The following is a 23785-nucleotide window of genomic DNA, read 5'->3' on the forward strand; positions in this document are numbered from 1 at the left end:
CCTATCGTAGTCATACTGGTGTTAAAGAGGTCCTCTTTATTTTTTGCATAAATAGCGTGAACGTTGCTGCCGGCTTATACCATGTAAAAAATTTATTTGAAGTTGGAGGAACCTGGTCAAGGACTTGAATGGGACAGATATCCACCGGCACGTAATTTCAAGTTACATAGGACATAATGACCACCTACAGCTGGTCTTATTTGAAATCTATAAGAGAGGCTCCTGTCTAGATGTGAAAGTCTTACGGCTAAAATGATGATCATGGTGATATCCGAGATGTCTAACTTTACAAAATATCAACACAAACATGGAAAAAAACGGTTCTGAAATAAATAGATAAATAGAATAGGTTTTTTTATATAATAACAGAATGTAACACCCCTAGTATGCTATGTATGCCATTAAAAATAATTTTTAATTGTGATGAGTACACGGATAACTAATAGTGCTAATTAGATATAGCGTGACGTGCGGAACGTGCGAAGTGTTGAATGTCTCTTCATTGTTTTAAACCTGATCGTCGTTAATTATTACTGCGTCAGTATTAAATCATGACTTTTTTTGCTAATTCACTGACTACCTTCTTTCTTCTATTACGTCTAATATTAAAGGAAAAAACCCAGAAGTATAAATTAATGTTTAAAATTTCGTTTGTTTACGACATAATAACTCCAACTACGAGAAAGAGGCCAATCATCGAAATCAACTCGGTCGAGAAGCGTCGGAAAAGCTTCAAACATCGTTGTGTCTTAAAACTGAGATCTATAACCGATATGTGCTATTAGTGATTACCTACGGTACTAAAAAGTGGTTTTATTACGAGACCAACAAAGTTACAGTCGCTACACGAGCCGTGAAAAGAGCTATGCCCGGAATTTCTGAACCAGATCGAATCGGGAATGAGATAGGTAGATCAATGAAAGTGACCGACTTATAGTGTCTGTGGGTGAACTACATAGCGTGTAGAAAGGATGGCCGCTGGGTCCTTAAGGATTTAGAGTGGAGACAACCGGCTATCAAATAATGCAGTGTAGAACGTCCACCCATTACCACACACATGTACTAAATTTATGGAAAAGCAAAGCCAACAGTGGACGTCATAGATCTGAAATGATAATGATAATGAACCGTATGTGTAGTTATCCTAGCTAAAAGTAAATTTTATTTGTGCTGTTTTAAAACGATCGCAGATCCGGTGTTTAATCCTCAACAGGGTCATATATTGTGTTTATAATTCTACCGCTGTGCGCAAACGGAGCTCTCTTTAGGAGCAATAAAGAACAATAAAGAATTTAATAACTGTATATTTCGTACGAAGGCAATGTACGTGAACGTATTTTAGGTTTTATATATAAAATGCATTGGATGTAGACCTACAGCACTTCGTAACACCGTATATGCGACAGTCGTAAAAAATTACGAGAGAAGTCGGACATTAAACACGATGCATGCTCAAGCACGCAACACGCACACACGCAATCCGACACGTTACCAATGTGATGTTGCAGTCAATGTAACGATGTTTGCCAAAATAAAAAAAATCCGTTGTACAAAATATGTCTGTCCAATTTATAACTCTGTCATATGTTAAGAAAAGCGTATTCATTTAATATAAACTAACAAAAATAATAAAGCCTTAATTTGAAAGAACTGCGTCAGAGTTCTGCAACACCTGTTACTAATAAAATCATTTTGCGTTTTATTCCTAATGTAATAATAAAAATACCAAATAAAACTGTGAATGTTCGTGCATCGATTTTAAAAACTAAATATATCATTAACGACTATTACAATAAAATATCGTAAATGAATCTTTATTTCGAATAGATAAGTCTATTGACGCGCGCGTACTAATAACTTATTTATGTTCTCTGAGTTGATTTTCAAGGTTAATTGGTAAAAGATTTAAATGACGCTTGAAAGCATTTTAATGGTTTCAGATGTTACTTTAATATTTTGTGTTACGTCGTTCAGTTACTGACATATGGAAGGCTTTAAAGTCCCTTAAATGTTTATTTAAAATAATTACGAGTATTATAAACTAGTCAAAATTTAAAAAAAAACTTTTAATTCGCAACCTAAAAACTACATAATTCAAAAATAAACCACAACTTTTTTAGAGAATGATTAGTATTTAATATTTGAAAAATAAAAAATTGATAAATATATATATATAAATGACTGAATATTAATTTTGATAAATAGCTGCAACATTTAAGCAAGAGTTCAGTTTAACACTTGCTCAATCCTTCTAATAGGGCTGCTCCAAACTGACAAAAGAGGTTTTTTTTCGTAAATTTTATTTTAAGTTTAAATTATTACTAAATATCAAAGTTATAACAATTTTTACACTTTTAATTTTGCTTCAGTTCTTTTCATTATGCCAGTCGCAATCGAAAAATTGCCAAATATCAACTGTTTACAATAAATTTATGTTCATTAACCCAACCTAATCTAACCAATCTGCCCTTAATTTGGATGTTAACGGTTTATTAAATAAATTTTAACAGTTATCGTCGATGCCTACTTTTCATTTATGCATGTTGTTATCGATTTTTCGCTTGCGCCTAGCTAACGGAAATACATGATAACTTTGATAATAACGTAATAATAATAACTAAAAGAGAAATTGATAAAACAAAAACATTTATATATTTGTCTTCAAATATTATTTAGTATTATGAACTTTGTATATACGTCTTAGTACTAAAAAATCTAATAAGTGCAGATAAATTGTAGCATTTTTTCAATTACATATTAAGTAAATATTACATTATATGATAACCGGTATTTATTAAAACTTTTTTTTTGTGAAGGGTGTTCTTTACTAAAGGCGTTGTATCAATATATGAAATAATAATAAATATTTATCTTGCCCAGACAAACAAATGTTCATTAATTAAAAGTCGTTCTACGGTGATATATGACTGTCACAGTCGACAGGAATGTTATCAAAGATAAAATCAATTGTAGCGAACAAGTATAATTAATCACTACAATATGATAGAACTCAATACAGTAAATTTAATACGAATTCGTCCCATTGACATATTTATTAAACACTTTATTCCCAACGTTAATATGTTCGTTTCAATGTAAAACAAACAAAACGTTAACTTACATATTCATGGTCATTTGATAAAAATATGGCCCAATAATAATACTTCGTCCTTCGCGACGGCCCTGCCATGCCCACGCTATGCACACAGACACAAGCCGACCGGTCGTTTGACGTCAATGGTGGGTGGGGACTGGGATAAAAAATTAAAACTATCAGTTTACTACTGCAGGAAACGAACGGCGGCCATAACAAGCCATTGTTTTCTTCACTACCTACCAATTAACTGTTTACTTCTCGTACTGCATCGTTTTTATGGCCGCAAACGTCGCCAAAGAATTATGTAACACATCCACGCACAAAGCAAAGGTTGTGTAATAAGTTTCCTACGGCGCTATTTTTGAATAACACTTTTAACGTAATGTTATCAAACTTTAAAAACACTTTGAACTTGGAATATATCTCTTGAGCTCTAAATCTTCCGGAATAAAAATTCTTTACATATTAATTTAGTAACTAATGAAACGTAATTTCGGAAACATTATAATTAACTATTTAGTGTAAAAAATATTATTTTTTTTCTTTATAACATATTTTTTATATTTATATTTTTTTTTCTTCATAACCTATTTTTTATATTAAATCTTAAAAATAGATATTATGCTTAAATGTCAGAATAAAAAATACTTTATATCTTTTTTTACTATTGTATACTAAAATATTTACAAATTTATTAGTTTATATGTAATATCGTCCAGTCAAAACTAAAGAGAGTAACAATAGAAAAATATAATCCATGATAACAGTGCTCAATAGTTTCTATAATAATATAAATAGTAATACTACTTGCCACGCAAAAAGAACATGAAAAAGTAAAATGTAATTGGAAGTTAGTAATAACAACAATAACAGATAGCCGCTGTTGTACAATCAAACATATCTTTTTACTTACAAATGAGCTATACACATATTAACAATCATGCCTACGGGATAGTTCCAACTATAGATGTAAGGCCGGTTTAAAACGAATTAAACCAATCGGTTTAAAACGAAAAAAACCGTTTAAAATCGAAAAAACCCATTTTTTTCGATTTTAAACGTTTAGTGTTGACGACTATGTTTTTCTTAAATATAAACACATTATCTATTCCAAGCGTAGACTTTACCTAGCTAAGTTGAAAAACTATTACCTAGTTAACTATATTGGTTATTTTGAAAAGATTTATCAATCAGTTTCATTCGGTTTAAAACCAAACTCACACACTTGCACTTCTCACGCGGAGAGACGTCAAGATGCAACGTTGCCAGCTCGCCTACTCCACACCACACACACACACATTCATAGCGTGTTGCGTGCGGACATGTCAGTGTTGCCAGTATTGTAAAAAAATGTACAAATTTGGATTCAATATAAAGGTACTCGTACCAAATATGCCAAAAATTACTATATCCCTAAAATGTAATGAGCTGTTATTAAAATTAGATTATTAGGTACCCGACTTTTTCTTGAAAGTAATAAAAAAACACAAAACAAAAACTGTAAACAAAAATTTGGCTAATCTTACACAGTCCACTCGACAACATGATGATCATACAGTCAAGAAAGTCATGAAAATTTATGAGGCGCCACTATCTTTGTAAAACTGACTGACATTTCTGTCCTAAAATTAAATATGGCAACACTTTATTTCTTTTTATGACTTTCTTGACAGACTGTAACTGGCCTGCCTACCTACCTTGTGACGTTATCAGGGTAAAGGGACTTTTTTGCCATATATTGTCACATATTTTAATCTATTGTATGTAATATTGTTTCTTTATAATTATAGTACTTTATATGTAATATACTTACCTACATAGGTATAAACTGCATAGGTAACTAACACAAGACCAAGTATTGTCGATAATGATGTATAAAAACACTGTTCTTATATTTTAGTAGGCGAGTTTTAAACCGTTTAAAAAGATTTATTTGGTGTTTTAAACCGCCACTTTTGGTTTTAAACGTTTTAAATCGGCTTTTTTACATCTTTAGTTCCAACCGTAATTAAACGCAGAACTCTTTTACTGGAGTTTTGCCTACGCGGTACGCACTTATATCTACCTCCTAACAGCATTTCATTGTTACGCTATCGTTTAACGTACATTAATTTATTTTAATTCATTGAGAAAACTTAAAAATCTAGTTATATTACTTTAGACGCAAAATTTAGACAGTGTGATAGTTCAAAAAGATGGAAATCCTAAATAAAATGATAGAAGCTTTAAAAAGTTACTACTTTTAAAAGTTAGTATAGCAAAATTACAATGTAAATAAAAATAATTTCCAGTTTCGCTAATTCTTTTATTATTTCGGGACCAAAAATATAGTTCATGAACGATACATGTATTATTGCGGTTTAATACACATGGATTGAAACTACAAATGTCAGATTCAAATTCTTAGACAAATTCATTTACGGAACAGGAACAAATAAAAATTTTCGCTAGTTACAGCAACCATAAAGAACAGAGTGTGTGAGGATTCCTCTGCCGAAATGTTAAAACATGTATAAAAAACTTAACGAACTCGCAACAATCGACATAGCCATTTAAGATTTTAGTTAAATATGCGGTATATGCCAACTTTCTGCACATTATCAAGAGCAGTAGATCGTCTACATCGATTGAGATATTCACTGTCATATATACCATACATATATTGAAGATAACGTAGAAACCTACGTTGAATGCGTTCGATCCTGTCTAAGTGTATTAAAGAAACAAAATTAATTTTTATATTAACATTATAAAGCTCGCTATCTTTATAAAGTCTCTTAGTGGTTCGCAGGAAACTTTATTACAATCTATATACCATATGGCAAACGGCAAGTATTAAAATCTATCTATTTACATATAGAAGCCTATTTATTGTATATATGTATGCTAGATTAAACTGAGACCTCGGATCGCAAATCACATTCTTTAATTACTCTATTATCCATTTATTCATTATTCACACAACAATAAATAGAATCCTCCTTTATTAGACATATATGCACGTGTATATACTTCTACTGGTTTCAATACAATCAGCAAATGATTTCACTAGTTGTTCGCATGAGCACCGCTGCTAAGATTTTGCGTAAAAGAATGTAACAAAAAACTACTAATGCTTTTAAAGCCAAAGTAAATTTGTTCATTTCTGTCGGAGTCGCAGCAGAAATCCATCTCACGGACGTTGTTGACGTCACTTTTGCAACGCGGTTTCGCTTCAATAAAAACTTTTTTATTGTTTAGCTTCATTTTATAGTCGTGTTACGTTATTATTGATTTTATTTAATTATTTACACTTTGCATACCTATAATTGAAATAATTAATTTTAATTGTGTTCTAGATGATGTAACATCAGCATCATTTTAGCCGTATGATGACCACTGCTGGACATAGGCTTCTTCCATATCCCATGTATCCATTCAATATCTTCTCCCGACCTTAAAAAGGTTCTTGGACCAGACCTTGAGGGGTGGACGCTGCGCATGCCGTTCCACGGTCTCCAATCCAACAACGTTAAGAGGGTGTCCATCTCTGTCTCGGCTCTCATGACCTAAATATGTGATCACTATATGATCCTTATTGAATATTAATATTAATAAATAAATGTTCCTATCATGAACTAAACTGGCTGTATTAACCACCATAAACTTGTTAACTATTAAGCTCGTGGCGCTTATTCGTTATGAATTTAATGTTAATGACAAATATGTTTAGACATAAGCAAACAAGTTTGGCCTTGATTAAACATCCATTGTTAATTATTTAGACATACATTCCAATTGTATTAATTTTTGTATCACTAACAGCAATTTTTTTAAACACTTTAGATGAATCTATTACTTTAAATTAATTAACTTTAATTTAAGAAAACAAATACGTAAACGTAAACTTCACAATAGAACAATTAATATTCGAGCCACTGTTATTCTTAATTTCAAGTCTATTTTAATTGTTTCATGAATAAATTAAAAATAAATTCATTGCTATTTCGTCTCGTGTTTAATGTATCGTATCTAAGGATGTTAGGTATCAAACAAGATTTATAACGATGAAGGTTTATTTGAACTTTTAAGCTGATTTGTAATAAGTAAAAAAGGTATCGCAAGCTATAAATTTAATATTGTGTCGACAGTTATTTATCAACAATTTATATATTCACAATCATTCTTAATGATCTCGTCTTTATATCCCGTTACTTACAATTTGGTTTGAATTTCTTTAAAGAAAAACGTTGTATACCTACTTTCCTGATCGCTGGTTCCAAGTAAACTTGTTATTGAACATTAAGTGATTTAATTTATATCAGAGATTGTAATGAATAATTTATTACACGTAATCCATATTAGTCAACAATTATTATAATTACAATACAGTAATTACGCAAAACACTTATGGAGTATCATGTAACTTATTAACATTTTTAAAGTAAATAATTTAGTCTTTTGTTCAGCAGTTGTCAAAATACTTTTAACTTTAGTACATCATATTTACACGTTGCAATCTTCGAGGTGAATACATGAACGTATATACACTGTGTTACGAAAAACATAACAAATGTGTTTACTGTTATAAAACGTGTTTAAGCACATTCAGCCTAAGACACGATCTAGCACCAAAAAAGGAAACCGAAAAAATACAATAAAGTGGCTATTTTATGTTAATAGAACGTGATATGAATTGAAATTCATATTAATTGGTAAGAAGGACCATTCGCTCGAAACAAGCTTCCTTTCATTTCGATTTTTTTCTCTATTAAAATTGTTATACGGCGCTTTATAGTAAGTATTACATTTAATTGAAGAGTTGAGGCAATTAAAAGTAAGTGAATATATGTGGAGTGAGTGTGTGTGTGTGTGTGCGTGCGTGTGCATGCGTGTGTTCGTGGGTACATACGTGTTTGTAAATATATATCTAGGTATTATATATATCTAGTTTTTGTTTCATGATTCTTAGTCATAATTAATCGTTAACTAAACCTATTACTTTTAAAACTTCAATAACAAAAGTTATTATGAACAGAAAAAATAGAATAATTGCAACGAAAACAGTAAAAACAATACCTTTATTTTCCCAAATAATTGTTACCCTAGTTATGATACATTTACCATCAAACAAAACAAAAAAGCATGATGCGTTAAATGGATGTAATCAAAAACAATCATGCTATAATGTGATAATGACATTATATTCAATAGTCCTGTAGAGTACAAAGAAACAACTTATACTTGACATTTGACTACTACAGGCCAATAACTTTTAACGGTATGAAGTCAGTCAGGGCAGTGAGTTCTTAATTAAAATATTCATTGACGTTCTCCAAACTACAGCTATTAAATGAACGTTTGGAGATTGTTTGTAAATAGATATTGACTATTATTTCCAGTATACTAACCGTCGTATAAAAGTAAAAAAAAACAACTGCTATTACTTTCTAAGTATATATGTTGTTTGTACATCAGTTCCTTTTGATATTTCTAGTTATACTTTTGGCACCAAAATATTGTTTTGATATCGAAAATATATGTCATGAAAATAAATATAATGCATAAGCTGCATACAATTAGTAACTCTTTAGTGGGCAACTGTGTGCGGTTCTATAACACACTCCCATGTCAATGAATTATAATGTTATAAATTTTAGACCGTTATTAAACAAAAACTTGTCAAAAATCCTATTACAGTGAGAAGGTTTTTTTAAATGATAATAAAGCTTTCCATGAGTTGTTCTACTAATGTAATAAGGATGTTATAAAAATTACCACAAAAAAAACCTCGTTTTAGTGTGTTATGGGAACTCTCAGATTATGGGCTCTTTTTAGGACTTCTTTAGAAATGTCTTCATGGGGAGCTCATTTTGATTCTAGTTTTAAATAAATTGCGCTCTTTTGGAATTTTCTCATAACATACATGAGTGGTCATTGTAAATGTATCTATGTGGATTGCGTAAATAAATAACTAAAAAGATATAATAATACATGTGTACGGATACAGCAATTACGTTTGTAAATTTAGTTGATTATACCTATAGGTATATCATGGAGGATCGGCACTAAAAAACCGGAATATTGCAATTTAAAACGTCCCACTCCAGTTAACACGGACAGTGACAATATAGCGCTGTCATAACGGAAGTCGTCATCCGTCGCTCGACAACCGCTGCGAGCTCCTGCGGATTATATACTTATGTCGCACAGAATCCGCGATAACGTTCAATGGAAATGTTTGTTATGGAATAACACGAGCGTGGCGTCCTGGGATCTCCGATAACAGCGGACATAACGCACATAAATGTTTTAGCAGCTATAAAACTCTCTAGCAATCACATATGTCCTCTGTGTTTACACGATGCGTATGTGTTAAAACATAAAAACATTATAATGTTATAACTTGCTGAACAAACAGCACGGGATTTCTTTAAGAGGTTGAATTAGAAATGAGGAGATCCGTTGGCAAACGAGCATCCGTTGGGGAAAAAGATTGGACCATTCGATGCTGTAGAACAAAGAACTACAGCGTCCAACGGATGTTGGCCTCACAGATCATAAGGTGATATCGGTCGGTATCTTTCAAGGCGGCGACAGTCCTGGCGCCCTTGGACATTCTGGCAAAGCCTGGTTGCAGCAACATCATGGAATACTCACTTTCAGGCTTACACAAGTGACTACTAGAGCCTGGTGATCACCTGCCTACTGTTACTTTTCCGCAGTCGTGTAAGATATTGGGTCAGTCGTCTACCACAAACGGGACCTTTGGAGCGCGGGTATTTAAAGTGGGAGCCTTATACTAGCTTAAACGACTCTGAGGCGGACGATGGATAGACGTGGTCACGAACCAACGTAATAAAAAGTAAATAAGTTGCTAATGCAAATAAGGCGGTCCCTCACAAATCATCGAGGGCAACCAACGGGAGGATTTTTGTAGATAAGAATCCCATATGATCCTATCCTCCCCCCCGAGGCAGAGTATCTTGAACATCCAAAAGATATTCACCCACACAAAAACACCCACACTCACACACACATCACGCAGAACAGACGGTCGCTGGGGCCTAAATAGAAACTTATGAGCGGAGAGCGCGAATTGCCGAACGATGCATAGAATGTCTACGTACAGATTGCGTAAAAACTGACCCTATTGGAAATCTACTGAAAAGGTTTCTAACCAGCAGTGGCCTACGGCATGATGATTATGATAAACCAGATTATCAGAAACCACATGCGGTGACTTTGTTACGATATACTGATTTAATATAATCAAACTATTTGATGCAGTAAAATTAACATTTTTGTCTGCCAGAGTAGTCGCGGTTACCGCCATCATCTTTACCTCTCCAAAACACTTTGCATAGATTCAGGAACGATTCAAATCAGTCCATTACAAAGCTGGGCAAACTTTGGGTCCTCAGCGATTAAGACAACAAGTCTTTCTATAACGTCGTTTTGCTATCGAATAACCTGGCTATAGTATTTATTATAAATTGGAAGAAGAATAAAATACAATTAAATATAAAACAGACAAAAATATTTTTTTGGTATTACGCAAACAAGAAATGGTTAATTGTAAATTAAACATAATTAAGAATTTATTTTGGACTGTTTGTTTTTTCTAATTTCAGAAACAGCTGACCAGGACTACGATTAAGACATTGTACCCAATTTCTATTCCCGACACGTTTAAAATGAATTATGTATTCACGAGAGTCTCTATTATTCCAAAAAGGCGAAGGAAAACATCGTTAGGAGGCCGGAGGATTTCACCAGAGGTGAATGTGTACCTTATTTGTTGTCAATTAATGTACACCCTATCCAAAATCAATAATTTCATTAATAATAAATAACGTAATGAGAATAAAGTAAATAAAACGTTTACAGAATTCGAATGATTTGTGTTATCCCTGAAGACTTTATATTGCGAGAAGTTATTGGCCTTTCGCAATATACTAGGTGTAAAAGCTTTAAAACTTTTTGGTAACAAATGTGCTATACATTCATTTTTATGTTATATTAACATACATATGTATGTATAATATACCTTTAAAGCATTTACGTCCATAAATCTGTGTATGACATCCATTAGTACCTCTGAAGCTTACCCGGAAAAGGCATGTGGTCCATATTATTAACATAATAAATAAAATCTGCGTTAAAATTTTCAATGTTCATGTTAGCGACTAATTGGGCCGCTTAAAACCTATTTATATTTTCATGTTTTTTTTTTAACTTTTATATTTGACAGTTAGTGTCGCTAGGCGTCTGACATGTTCTTTTGTTTCGGGCGTTCTATTGTTAAGCGTCATTTTACTCTTTGTTTTGTTTTGTGAAATTATATTTAAATTACCACCATCATTTGAAGTTATTTAATCCGTTTATACAGTCCACAAGCTCGCCAACACTTTTGATCCTTCGAGCCGGATCTGAACTAGCGACCTATGGATCTACAGATCTACAGAAAATCGATAAACTGCATAGTCATAAAATTAAAATCCTACTTTTGTCGTCCACTAACAGTTAGTGTTCAATAAAGTATGTATAAAGGTCAACAAATAAAGTTTTTAAGATTTTAGAAAACTTGTAAGATATACAGTTTCGTCACAGAACATTCTTTTCTGTTAAAAGTTAGTATAAAATCAAAAAAGCTACGAAAATAAAATAAAAAATAGTAATTTTGCTGTTAAAGTCTTCAGGGTCATTTGGATGTGTTTTAAAACAAAGAATTAATTTTCAATAGTATCGTTTGCTTAAAGCAATAATACATTAATAAATAATAACTGTAAACGATTTAAAAATTAAGAATAATTAAAATCGAAACATTATCAAATATAACAGGACAACCGCTCTGGAGCGATATAATCTTTTGACGTCATTAGCGGAAGCAACGAGATAAGAAATATTATGAAATTTGTTGTCAATGTTTAATTTCTATTTACTTAACAGCTTGTATTGTTCTGATAGGATGACAGTATGTTTACACTTAATATTAAGTATTACAATGCAGGTTCGTATCAATTGCTGTTATATGGTTGATTGTTAAATTGAATAAAACACTTTACCAACTGGTGTCAGAAGTGAGGGCATCAGCAGACTGACAAGTAACTGACATAGCCCAGCAGATTGGCAACCGTTGAAGTGGCATTGAGCAGACCACAGGGGTGAACTGATTGACGCTGGGGCCTTAAGTTTCTGTAGTGGAGACTGCCGTCAAGAACTGCCGCCAACCAAGCTAATAGTTGACATTGTTAACGTCGAGGGAAATCTAAAGGGGCCTCCCCTTTATATATGGCAGTCGTAGCTCTATGGCAGACATGATGATGATAAAGTGGTATCAGGAACCTTGTTGAAACCCGTCGAGGTTCTAAAGTAGTATTGTACAAACGACGAAAGCAAGGATATCACAGCGTTATCATGAGTAGAGTATCCATTACCATCGGGTGAACGCCCCGTTGGTTTAGTAAATTAATAATAAAAAAATACGATGATGTGTTGCGGTCATTTAATTGGTATAAAAATTTCCCCGCGGCTTTATCCGCATAAAATTTATTTTCCTCATAACTCATATTATAGTGAAGTAAAGAACCGAGCCTAGTAATTATAGCTTGTATATAAAAATAAAAAATATGTGTGACTTCCTATTTACGAGTACATACAGTGCCTGTAATAAATGGATAATCCTAGTGTAGAATAATACAGATATCGAACTCTTAACGAAATATAAAAAATAATTCGCTCGTGAAAAACACAAAGTTTTTTTTTTTAATAAAAACTAGTTTTAACTTTTGCTGTACTTTCATGTACACCGCGCCTTAAAATTATGACTTATTGCTTTTTTGGTGTTATTTTATTCCTCACTGACATTTATAATAGAAATTCAGTAAATTGTATGAGTACCTGTTGTAATTTTATGGGAAAAAATATATTAATACGACATAAATATTTCCTTGTTAGTCGACCTTCGCATCAAAACTTTGTTGAGATCGGGATATCTGTGCCCGAGATAAGACCGTCCAAATAAAAAACCTTGAAATAATAAAAAAAAAACTTCGTTGCCTTGTTAACGTAGAATACTGTGAGCTTTATAAAAAACTTATATGTGAAATAATAATATTAATAAATAAATTTCATAGAATTGATTAATTAAATAATTGTGCACATACATGTTCGTAAATAGATCATGGCATTCCTATGTCATACGTTAACTTGATAATAGGAGCAAAATTAAATATTAAAATTATTTATAAAGCTTTCTTTGAAAGATGTGACATTTCAAATTGTAAAATTAATCTAAAATTACATTATTAATATTACTATTTATTATTACTAAAGCAATATATACTACTAGTTTTATCTCAATGCGTTATAGTGCATAAAAAGTCTTAATGGATATAAAAATGTATTTTTATTTAAAATTAAAGTTATATTTATTCTACATTAAACAGATGAGCAGTTGATGCTTAAGGATTGGTAAAAGTGGTAAATTAATAACTGTTCTATTGTCCAACTATAATATTGTCTATACTGCATAAGACTTACAACAGGTTGCTAGTATATCACGAAGAAACAACTCCTAAATGCCATTACATTGGAATGGCGTAGGGCAACAGCCTGAAGGTACCGGTTCCTCGCTGCCAACATACCAGAGGAATGCAGCGATTTTACGGTCGTGTTCTGCAGGCGTTGTCTTGTCCAAATCGAGCCTGTATTCCTTCCTTATCTTTTTATTGCATTGCTACTCAATCACGGATAAAAAACTTTTGGCTGTCTTATTTTATTACAACGTACTAGCAACACAATAGCTTTTAATTACTCCTATCTAAATCAATATTTTTTACAATAAATATTCAGCTTTTTATGATCATGCGAAAAGTAATCTATGTAGAAACTATTATGTCTAAGGATGTCGTTAAAATATATTCGAATATTTTTATCATAATGTGTTGTTCGTATTTTGTATAATAATTATATACGCATTATATTTAAAATAAGCCTTTAAATGGAAATTTCACGAAAAGCCGATTAGGCATTTGTGAAGTGTGTGATTAAATATAATCAAAAAAGAATATCCCAGCTGTTATATTTGGGACGTTTCTTCTTATTTTAGTACACTATCAATGGATTTATGTTGAAATACTATTGGTAGCTTATAAAAAAAATTTGACGTACCTTTTTCGGCAAGCTCGGCGACTCGAACTCGTCATCATCTCGGCTCGATAGTGTGGAACATGAGGAACACGCAGAATCCGCCGACAGAGACCTGGATCTCAACCAATCAACTTCTTCTTCAGTAGCACCAACGGCCACTCCGTCCGAGTAATCGCTAACGACCACACTCGGGGTCCTGACACACCGACCTCTGGTTTCACTCCCTTCGCTCCCCCTACGTCCTAACTCGATCACATGAGCTTCGATCAAAGTCCTCTCCCGCCTCGGTGACATTGTCTCTGGAGGCGGAGTGACGTCGCGAGGGTGCGAGTGGCGACGAGGCCTCGGTTCCAGCTCCACAGCGGAATCGTCGCTCAAGTCTCTACTCCGTCGTCTCACCGCAGCTCGGTCGTCGTCATCGGACGAAGTGATGTCTTCGGGCGGAGTGGCTGCACGAGGGATGCGCAGGTATTGCATGGGACCTGGTTCGAATCTGCGCAGGAGTTCGGAGACGCGCGGCTGCGCGTTGCGGACGCGCGCAGTGTGGTGCGCGATCGCTGCTTCACTGGCGGCAGGCGCGCGCGGCGGCGCGTTGGCTTCGCGCGCCTTCTCCGGCTCCATTCCCGCGCTCAGCTTCAGGTAGAACAGGCTGTGATTGAGCGCTTTCTCACGCAACACGCGTCGAAAGTCCTCCGGAGGTTGTTGCTCTAAACGCGGCATTGTTGCTGTAAACATAAACATTTACAACTAACTTAATATATAAAATGTATATCTATACATAATAATTGGTAATATAGATATGAAAGCTTTGAGGGGGTAATGATATATCTTATTTGGCTGCAGAAAGCTATTACACCTATTTTCAAATGCCCTATATAAGCCAATCATTCAGAAATAGGTGACATTAATTTTTCTTCAATTGGAATGCGTCAAGTCATTATCTTTTGGCTGTACGTGTACCATAAATAACAATAAAATATTAAACTGGCCGAGAATGCTTTCAGCGTTCAGTTCACCGTTATACATAAAGATATAAAACTTACGAATAAAAAAATCTTTTCACATGTTAAAAATGACCAAGAATAGATTTTATAAAGTTTTGTCCACTAAATATAAATAAACATAATTAGAAGTTGATGAACTGTTGAATATCCTTAAAACATTCAAACTGTAGATCAACTGCGTCACTAGAGACAGAATGGGTTTAAATTTCAGAAACAAACAAATCGTCGATCATTTACTTATTGTTCTTAACATGTGAAAATCTTCCATTCATCAGTTTAGGAACAAAAGATCTAACAAGCATTAGCTGACTCTAAATAGGTCATTGTATAAGCATCGGCCACGTAACACCAAAACACCAGTCCGCTATTCAAGATGACGCAAATGATGTTCAGTTGTTTACAATTTGCAATTATTGTAGACTATATTTTGAATTAGTTTCAAACGAGACTGTTTAAACGCGGATAGAATTGTAAGTACCTGTATTATGTCACACCGTTCGTAGAAACTCAGAAACTTAACATCGCCTTTAATCTGGAACAAAAAAAATTTAAATCAATGTCATTAAGTCATTAATTCGGTTTTGGAAAAACATAATGAGTCATTGCATTGCCCTAGTCTCGGTTGTATAACTTTTTGCACGGATCAGAATCAATCTGATGGATAGGTTCTGACAGGAACAATAACAAAAACGTGTTTTTGTGGAATATGTTGAAAACCCATTTAAAATCGTAATATGTATGCAGGGAATATCGTGTAATTTAAATTTAAGATCCTCAGCACGGCGAAAATAATCTCTGAAAATGTTTGGCGTCTATCAAGATCCACTGTGAACTTCTGATAGACGCTTTTTAAATGTGAAGCTGGCAAACGATGGCATATCGTGGATTGACAAGAAAACCAACCGATCTGTTCACGATCAACTCCGTTTAAAGACTAGGCTCTCCACCATCAGCAAACAAGCGGAGTCTGAGCTACTTCGGCCACATAAGTTGGAGCCCAAGCCCAAGAAAGCCTTGACCAATCCAATGAATTGACTTTGTGCAGTTAATAATAGGCCCCACAATAATAGAAGCACTCAGAATCCAGATGAATCCAGGTCATAGAGACCTGTGGAAACAACCCTTCGAATTCTCGACTAAAGCTTTCCAGAAAGGTCGCGATCTTCAGCTATGAAGATAAACAACCAGGAAGAAAAAGGAACTTGTGTGAGTTTTGATATTTCGTTAAGAAATTCTTTTTGATGTTTGTAATAGATGGTTACATTTTTGACAAGGTAGGAGGGGACATATGACTCTTTTAGTACCAAAGCTCTAACACTGCTTTGAAAACCTCAGTTCGGTCCGATGCATACTTAATCACCCAATTGGAAAATTCACCTGTGATTCCACCCTCTGTACTATAAACAATAAAGTAAATAATTGTTTTTCTTAAAAAACACTGCGATCTCTGGGTTTCTCTTAGTGCACAAAATAAACAAAAAATTGCTTACTACGAGTATAATGACAGTCATTCATGATAAAAGTAAACTTCTTAACATTTGCAACTGCTTTTTTACAGTGTATTCGTAAGATATTTTTAGGCATATGAAAATATATAAATATACATTTAATTGGATAAAAATATTGGATTCACAGTATGCGTGGCGAAAGTGAAGCGATAAAAAAAGACATAATCTGTGAGGCGTAAGTTCAATTGTAATTTTTTATATCTTATCTTTCATTTTCTCAACTGCGTAGTAAATCTTACTGCATTTTATATCATAAGGCGATGATAAGTGATTTGATGACAAACAAATAGTTTTAAGCGTCACACTATTAGCACAATTTAATATTTATTTGTATAATTTTTTTGTTAATTCACGCTTTTTATGCAGATTCGTATGCTCAATCTTTCATTATTTCATATATATTTGAAAATGCTGTTACTAATCTTCCGTCAATAAATATATTTTGTCTCTCTGGTGCCACGGCGAAAAATGAAATAATACGTATTATTTGTCAGCAAGAATTTAATCAAATTAAAATTATTTACTGTAGTTGCATTACGAAGTGTACAAGAGAAACAGTGGTAATTATTTGGCAAATAAGAGCTGAGACTATATCCACCCAGACAGCCGTTATGTAAAAAATCAACAATTAATAAATTGTTTCATTTACTGAATGTTAAATGTACTACTGGAATGCCGTATTCTGTCCATGCAGAAGAGAGTAGGCATGGATCAGAGAGAATTATGAGTTATAGAATATAATCCGGGCGTTATCCGTGATTACCTGAATAGCGCGGAAAAAAAGGACTATGGTACAGTAGGGGGAATTTCTATTAATTATAATAATATTTCGTAAATTAATATTTAAAATAAGAGAAAGCTTATGCTTAATCCAGATAAGTAATAGGAAAAATATATTAATAACAAAAATTAATATATAAAATTGTACGAACTAAAAGTAATTCTTAAACAAAAAGCATCATTTTTTGTTCGTAACTAACTTATTTATGTTGAAATATCACCTATCATTATCATCATTTAAACTGTAAGAGGTCCAGTGCTGGGCATTGGTCACCCCCAAAGTTCTCCTTCAACGGAACCGGTTAGAAGTGGCCTATATCTGTTCTGTGCGCTTCGTGGTCTGCCCAACGTTTTTTACATATTTTACAATAATTAGAGTTTTTTTTTGTATTTCACAACAATTAAAGTATTTGAAAAATCACGAAGCGACAAGACTTATTTTTAGGATAAAATATAATTCCTACACGTGATATTGGAATCTGCTCACAGGTTTTCCCTGCTATGACGAAATTGCGACTAAACAATAACTTGATCGATTCGCGGAATCATTACATAGTTTATATTTTTTTTAATTATATAAGTAACAAAATGTATACAATGAGAAAAAAAAATTTACTACTTATATGTAGTGCTTTTACGTGTTAAACGTTTATTTTTAATTTATGTCATTAAAGATTGTTTTTTTTAAAAAACTCTATGATATGCGTAACTCATAATTATGTTACACGATTCATTATTAAATATTACACCTTAATAGCGTCAGCTTTGTGCGCGTGCATATGCAGAAGTTTATACTTTCCTTATTACTAACAAATCCCGTTAACACGAGGACCTTTACACATCCATCGAGTCAAATTGCGGCAGATGCCCCTGTACATTAACCAAGATAGAAAGCTCGAAAGCTTCAATTTCAATTATAAAGTCGCTTTAAGGTCCACTTCGACAGTACATAGAGTTCTTGGCACCAGGGTCACGCAAAGGGAGCCCTCAACCATGGGTTATATGGCTCTGGGAGTACAAAGTAACTGTTAACTGTGTCTATAGTCTATTGGTATGAAAAAGTGCTTGTGCTAAATAAAGAATGGGGATAGACTGTGTGAATAACAACACTACCACTTCACGTTCGATAAAGGAAAACATTGTGAGATAATTAGCTCACTCTTTTGGATGAAAAATCTATGTCTAGAAAAAAAGCTTATTTAACAGTAGCGTAACAACAGCATTTCATCCGCTTATTTGCAAGTATAGGTTAAAGTGAAGTATCGAATAAATTAACAATTCTAGCAACCTATACAAATACACTCAACTTAATAATCTATCATTACATAATATGAGAAAAAATAATCATTGATAGTTATAGAAAAAAATCAGAAAAACATCAAGCACCCATTACTAAAATTGCGCACTAATCTGCGCGAACCTTTACAATGGTACTTGTAACATAAAAAAACGTTGGCCCAGTCACGGTCTACTTAACTGAAGTTAATACAACTGCCGCATCCAACAGTTAAATTTTTAAGCCCTCGTCACACTATCGCGAAAAATGTACTAAAAACGTAGCGTCAACGCTTGTTCATTTTACTAAGTAAACTTTTCATTTTCTGCTTATCTGTATCTACTCTCTCATTTCCTATTTCTATTTATTTTCTCCTTTTACTTCTCCATCTCTTTACCTCTCTCTCTCTCTGTCTTTCTCTTTCTAGCTGTTGACTTGGGTAACGGTAGAAGTGAACTACATAGGTAAATTTATAATAAAAGATTATGCGTACCAAAAACTGAAAAGGGTGTCATCCACTCACTTAAAGCCCCAAAAAAATTAAAAATCATACAGGAAACTTTGCGAAATTGTTAATCGGTTGTGTCAAAACTTGACCTTGATCAGAGATAACATTTTTTCTATTATATTAATTCATTTTGTGTCCGTGTATTCATACATGAATATGTATTTATAGTTACAAAAATACACATACAGAGTAATGGGTGTAAAAGCTTTTAAGGTTTATAAATTAATCACTAATATGTGTTACATTAATATATTTTTTGAAATACGATAGGCTCACTTCTAACTGTACAATGTCTGCAGGGAAAATTAAAAAATGTGGTGATCCGAATTTTAAAAACACTTTTTCTAATCATATTACCATTACACTATTTATTACTTCTAAAACCAGTAATTTTTGTATAAAGTGTAGTACACCTTCAACCAATCACCCTGTATTTAAAGTTATAAAAGTATACATATGTATATATCTCTAGATTATATGTAATAATAGGTTGTCAAATATCTCCCTTCCGCCTTTTTGTCTTTTGAATTTCGCGGCTATGTACAAAGCGCTACAGAGCTCGTATCTGGCAATACTATACATAATTTGAAAGGTCTTGACGTAACCTACAAAACGACGCTATGCATGATTAAATTGGATATTGCGTTCAACAGTTATAGACGTGTAAACATGGAGTTCACTAACGCCGAAATTCGCGCTATTTTAAAGTTTTCCTTCGTTAAAGGCAAATCCGCTAGAGAAACGTTCCGTGAGATTAATGGTGTTTTGGGGGATGGTACTCTATCACTTCGAACCGCGGAGGAATGGTTTAGACGATTCAGAGCCGGCGAAAACGACACCATGGATAAGCCAGCCGGCGGAAGACCTGTGACGACAAATACCGATCAAATCATGGACTACATCGAGTTAGACCGGCATGTGGCATCTCGTGACATCGCCCAGGAGATGGGAGTTAGTCACCAAACCATTTTAAACCATCTGCAGAAGGCTGGATACAAAAAAAAGCTTGATGTTTGGGTGCCGCATGATTTGACGCAAAAAAACCTTCTGGACCGAATCAACGCCTGCGATATGCTGCTGAAACGGAACGAACTCGACCCATTCTTGAAGCGGATGGTGACTGGCGACGAAAAATGGATCACATACGACAATATCAAGCGAAAACGGTCGTGGTCGAAGGCCGGTGAATCGTCCCAAACAGTGGCCAAGCCGGTATTGACGGCCAGGAAGGTTTTGCTGTGTGTTTGGTGGGATTGGAAGGGAATCATCCACTATGAGCTGTTCCCATATGGCCAGACGCTTAATTCTACCATCTACTGCGAACAACTGGACCGCTTGAAGCAGGCGATCGACCAGAAGCGTCCAGAATTGGCCAACAGGAAGGGTGTAGTGTTCCACCAGGATAACGCCAGACCACACACTTCATTGATGACTCGTCAGAAGCTACGGGAGCTCGGATGGGAGGTTTTATCACATCCACTATATAGCCCGGACATAGCGCCAAGTGATTACCACCTGTTCCTGTCCATGGCGAACGCCCTTGGTGGTGTAAAGTTGATCTCAAAAGAGGTTTGTGAAAAGTGGCTGTCCGAGTTCTTCGCAAATAAGGAGGGGGGCTTCTACGAGGGAGGTATTATGAAGTTGCCGTCTAGATGGAAACAGATTATCGAACAAAACGGCGCATATTTGAACTAAATCCGATCACTGTAACACTTTTTATAAAGCATTGAATAAAGAGCAAAAAAGCGGAAGGGATATATTTGACAACCTTATATATGTTTTAGTGTATCAGTTCCAAATTTTCCCTGTCTCAATTTTTTGTCGATACGAAATATGTAATTGCAATTATTTTTTGTTAAATTATGAATTCAATAGCACCATTTTTGTCTAATCTACTTTAGTTATTTATTAATTAATTTTTTGACACATTGTGTCATGGCGGACTTATTGCCGTATTCTCTACCAGTCAACCAAATATAGTACAGAGATAACAAATAGGCAGGTGTGTAAATATCATAGAAAAAAAATATTCATTATTATCATCGTATCAGCCGATAGACGCCACTGTAATATAGGCTTTTCCCAAAGATCGACAGGATGATCGGTCTTGCGCTGCCGTGTCCACTACGACCTTCTACGACCTTGACTATATCGTCCACCTAACAAGAGGCCTACACACGCTGCGTCTATATAAATAAATACATAATAAAAATTTTAAATCTTTTTTAAATAATGTTATGAAGTTAATTATAAAAAACAAAGAAGAAATTACCAATGTCCGCGAAAATCTTATTGTTACACTTAAAATACTTATTACGTATTTTGAATATAAAGATTTACGCTTCACAAATATTAGTGTGGGAACGCCTCAACGGCCTGACAGTCACTCACTGCGTGTCCTCAGCGAGTGACGTCAAACGCAGCCTTGTGTCGGAGTAAGGGCGTTATACTCGCACGAGAATGGCTTAATTTAGACAATACAATAAATTGTTTTGATAACTGTCCGTGTAATTTATTTAATGAAGACAAACCATTTCCTGTTATAAAACCAAATATAAGTAACTGGCATATAAAAAACTTGAGAAAACAACGCTCGGAAGTATTAGCTTCTTTTTCATATAGCTACCTGTTGTTAAAGTTATGGCGAAGTTTTTTAAAAAAAATATTCGTTTCTTGCTAAATGTCTTAATATTGTAAAAGAAATTTCACGTTTTTTTCACAACTAATTTCGAAAAATCCCACCAAAATCAGTATAGTCTTATAGCTTAAGAGAGTCCAAGAGCGTTCTTAGATTAGCTATGTAATGTGAGATTAAAGATATCCAATTCTCTGTTGCATGGAGAGTATACAACCCACGCTGAACTTAACGGTCAGGCCATTAACATTAATCATAAAAATATTTTATAAAGATTTTCCTTCAAATAAATTCATAACTAGTTTATTGATTTACGACCCATCCAAAATAGTCGATTTTTTTATTTCTTTCTCGCTAATTATCTGTGACCAGAATAAACGGAAAGATTTTTGGTATCATTTTTTTCATTAGGCATTTATACTTTTACAAGCTAATATTTTTTTATAAATAAATAAATAAAACGAATGGGTCGGAAAAAAGAATTACGTAATAATAAAATTAATGGTAATAAAAATAAAAAATTGATAATTTATACCCTAGATAAAAAAGACTGTCAAAATAAAAAAAGAAATATAGAATAATAAGATTAAGAGATCAATTAAGGTAAACAACAAGAAAATTACTTAGTAAAACCTAAAATATTGTAAATGAATTATAAAGAAAGGAAATAGTAAAAAAATAAAGTTATTATAAATAGGCCATATATTACAACTAAATAATAATAAAATTAATGATGTAATGAAAATTCTGAAACAATTATTACATTAAAAAAGACTGCCATCAGGCGGTAGAGGTAAAGATAGCGACGAAAAAAAAGAAAAAAAAATCACTTGTGATATAGCAAGTCGTTAAAATTGTAGTTTAGTCTAGACCTCTTTGCATTAATTAAACATTGAGAGAAATTGAAAATTCCACCGTACAGCAGATTTTTTTTACCTACCGAGGTAGTCCAGTGAATTGATAAGTTTAAGTGACAGTGGACAAGCGACATAGCGCGCACAATAAATGGACGCTTGAATCCTTACTTTCAGAGTTTAAACCACGGAGCGGCACGTGCAGGGAAAGACATTTACAAAGGTGGACGGGACCTTGTAAAAGTCGTCGGAAAACACTAGATCCAGACTGTTTCCAACCGATCTTGTTGAAAATCTATTAAGGAAACTTATGTATGCAGAAACAATGTTCATGTTATACTTTTGACATAATTATCTGTAATTTGCACCTCCCATTCTAATAATTGTTACATAAGAAGTGCGACATAAAGATTTTAATCATAAAAGCGTGGTTCGTTGCCCACGCATTCTGAAAACACACTCTTAAAAAAAACTGCGCGTCACGGTATATGTTAAATATATTTCTCCGCATATCTTTCCAAGTGAACCAAGGCAGTTTTATAAGATTTTAAGTTGTTGTTAACAGTTAAACGGTTCCATTATAGGGGAACGGGAAGGGACATATTCCGAAGAACGGATGGAACTGTAATCCTACATGCGGGCAAAGTCAAACGAGTAACGTATATTTTATTTAAAAAAAAACCTTTTTTCGTTTACGCAACTAGCCGCCCTAAGTGTAACTGCCGCTTCTTTTTAAACATAGGTGCCTGTTTACGGAGACTATGTTTTTCTATAACTATAATATTACGTTTATAATTACGTTCCCAATATTTATAGACGGCAATAGTTACACACCTGTAATAGATATATAACGATTAATCAACCGATCGGCTACTGTTGCTTAAACTAATATTTTACTTAATTGACTTTTAATTTACTGCAAGATCACATAATCAGAGGACAGTTGTGACATGGGCCGACCATAAATTTATAAGAGTGCATACTTACAGG

General features: G+C 33.7%; 1 protein-coding gene across 1 annotated transcript in view; it reads right to left on the reverse strand.

Moving 5' to 3' along the window:
* Positions 1-23785, reverse strand: part of LOC137931862 (uncharacterized) — a 47295-nt gene that overhangs the window by 1186 nt on the left and 22324 nt on the right. Inside the window, exons 2-3 of the mRNA XM_068775376.1 lie at positions 15713-15766; positions 14252-14955 (exon numbers count right to left, since the gene is read on the reverse strand). Coding sequence (XP_068631477.1) covers positions 14252-14950 — 699 coding nt within the window. The 5' untranslated portion in view covers positions 14951-14955; positions 15713-15766. The remainder of the gene's footprint in view (positions 1-14251; positions 14956-15712; positions 15767-23785) is intronic.

The sequence above is a fragment of the Battus philenor genome, unplaced genomic scaffold (genome assembly GCF_028537555.1).
Source record: "Battus philenor isolate CCGP_79_NKW_IND1 unplaced genomic scaffold, ilBatPhil1.0.hap1 SCAF_11, whole genome shotgun sequence".
NCBI classification, from domain to species: Eukaryota; Metazoa; Arthropoda; class Insecta; order Lepidoptera; family Papilionidae; genus Battus; species Battus philenor.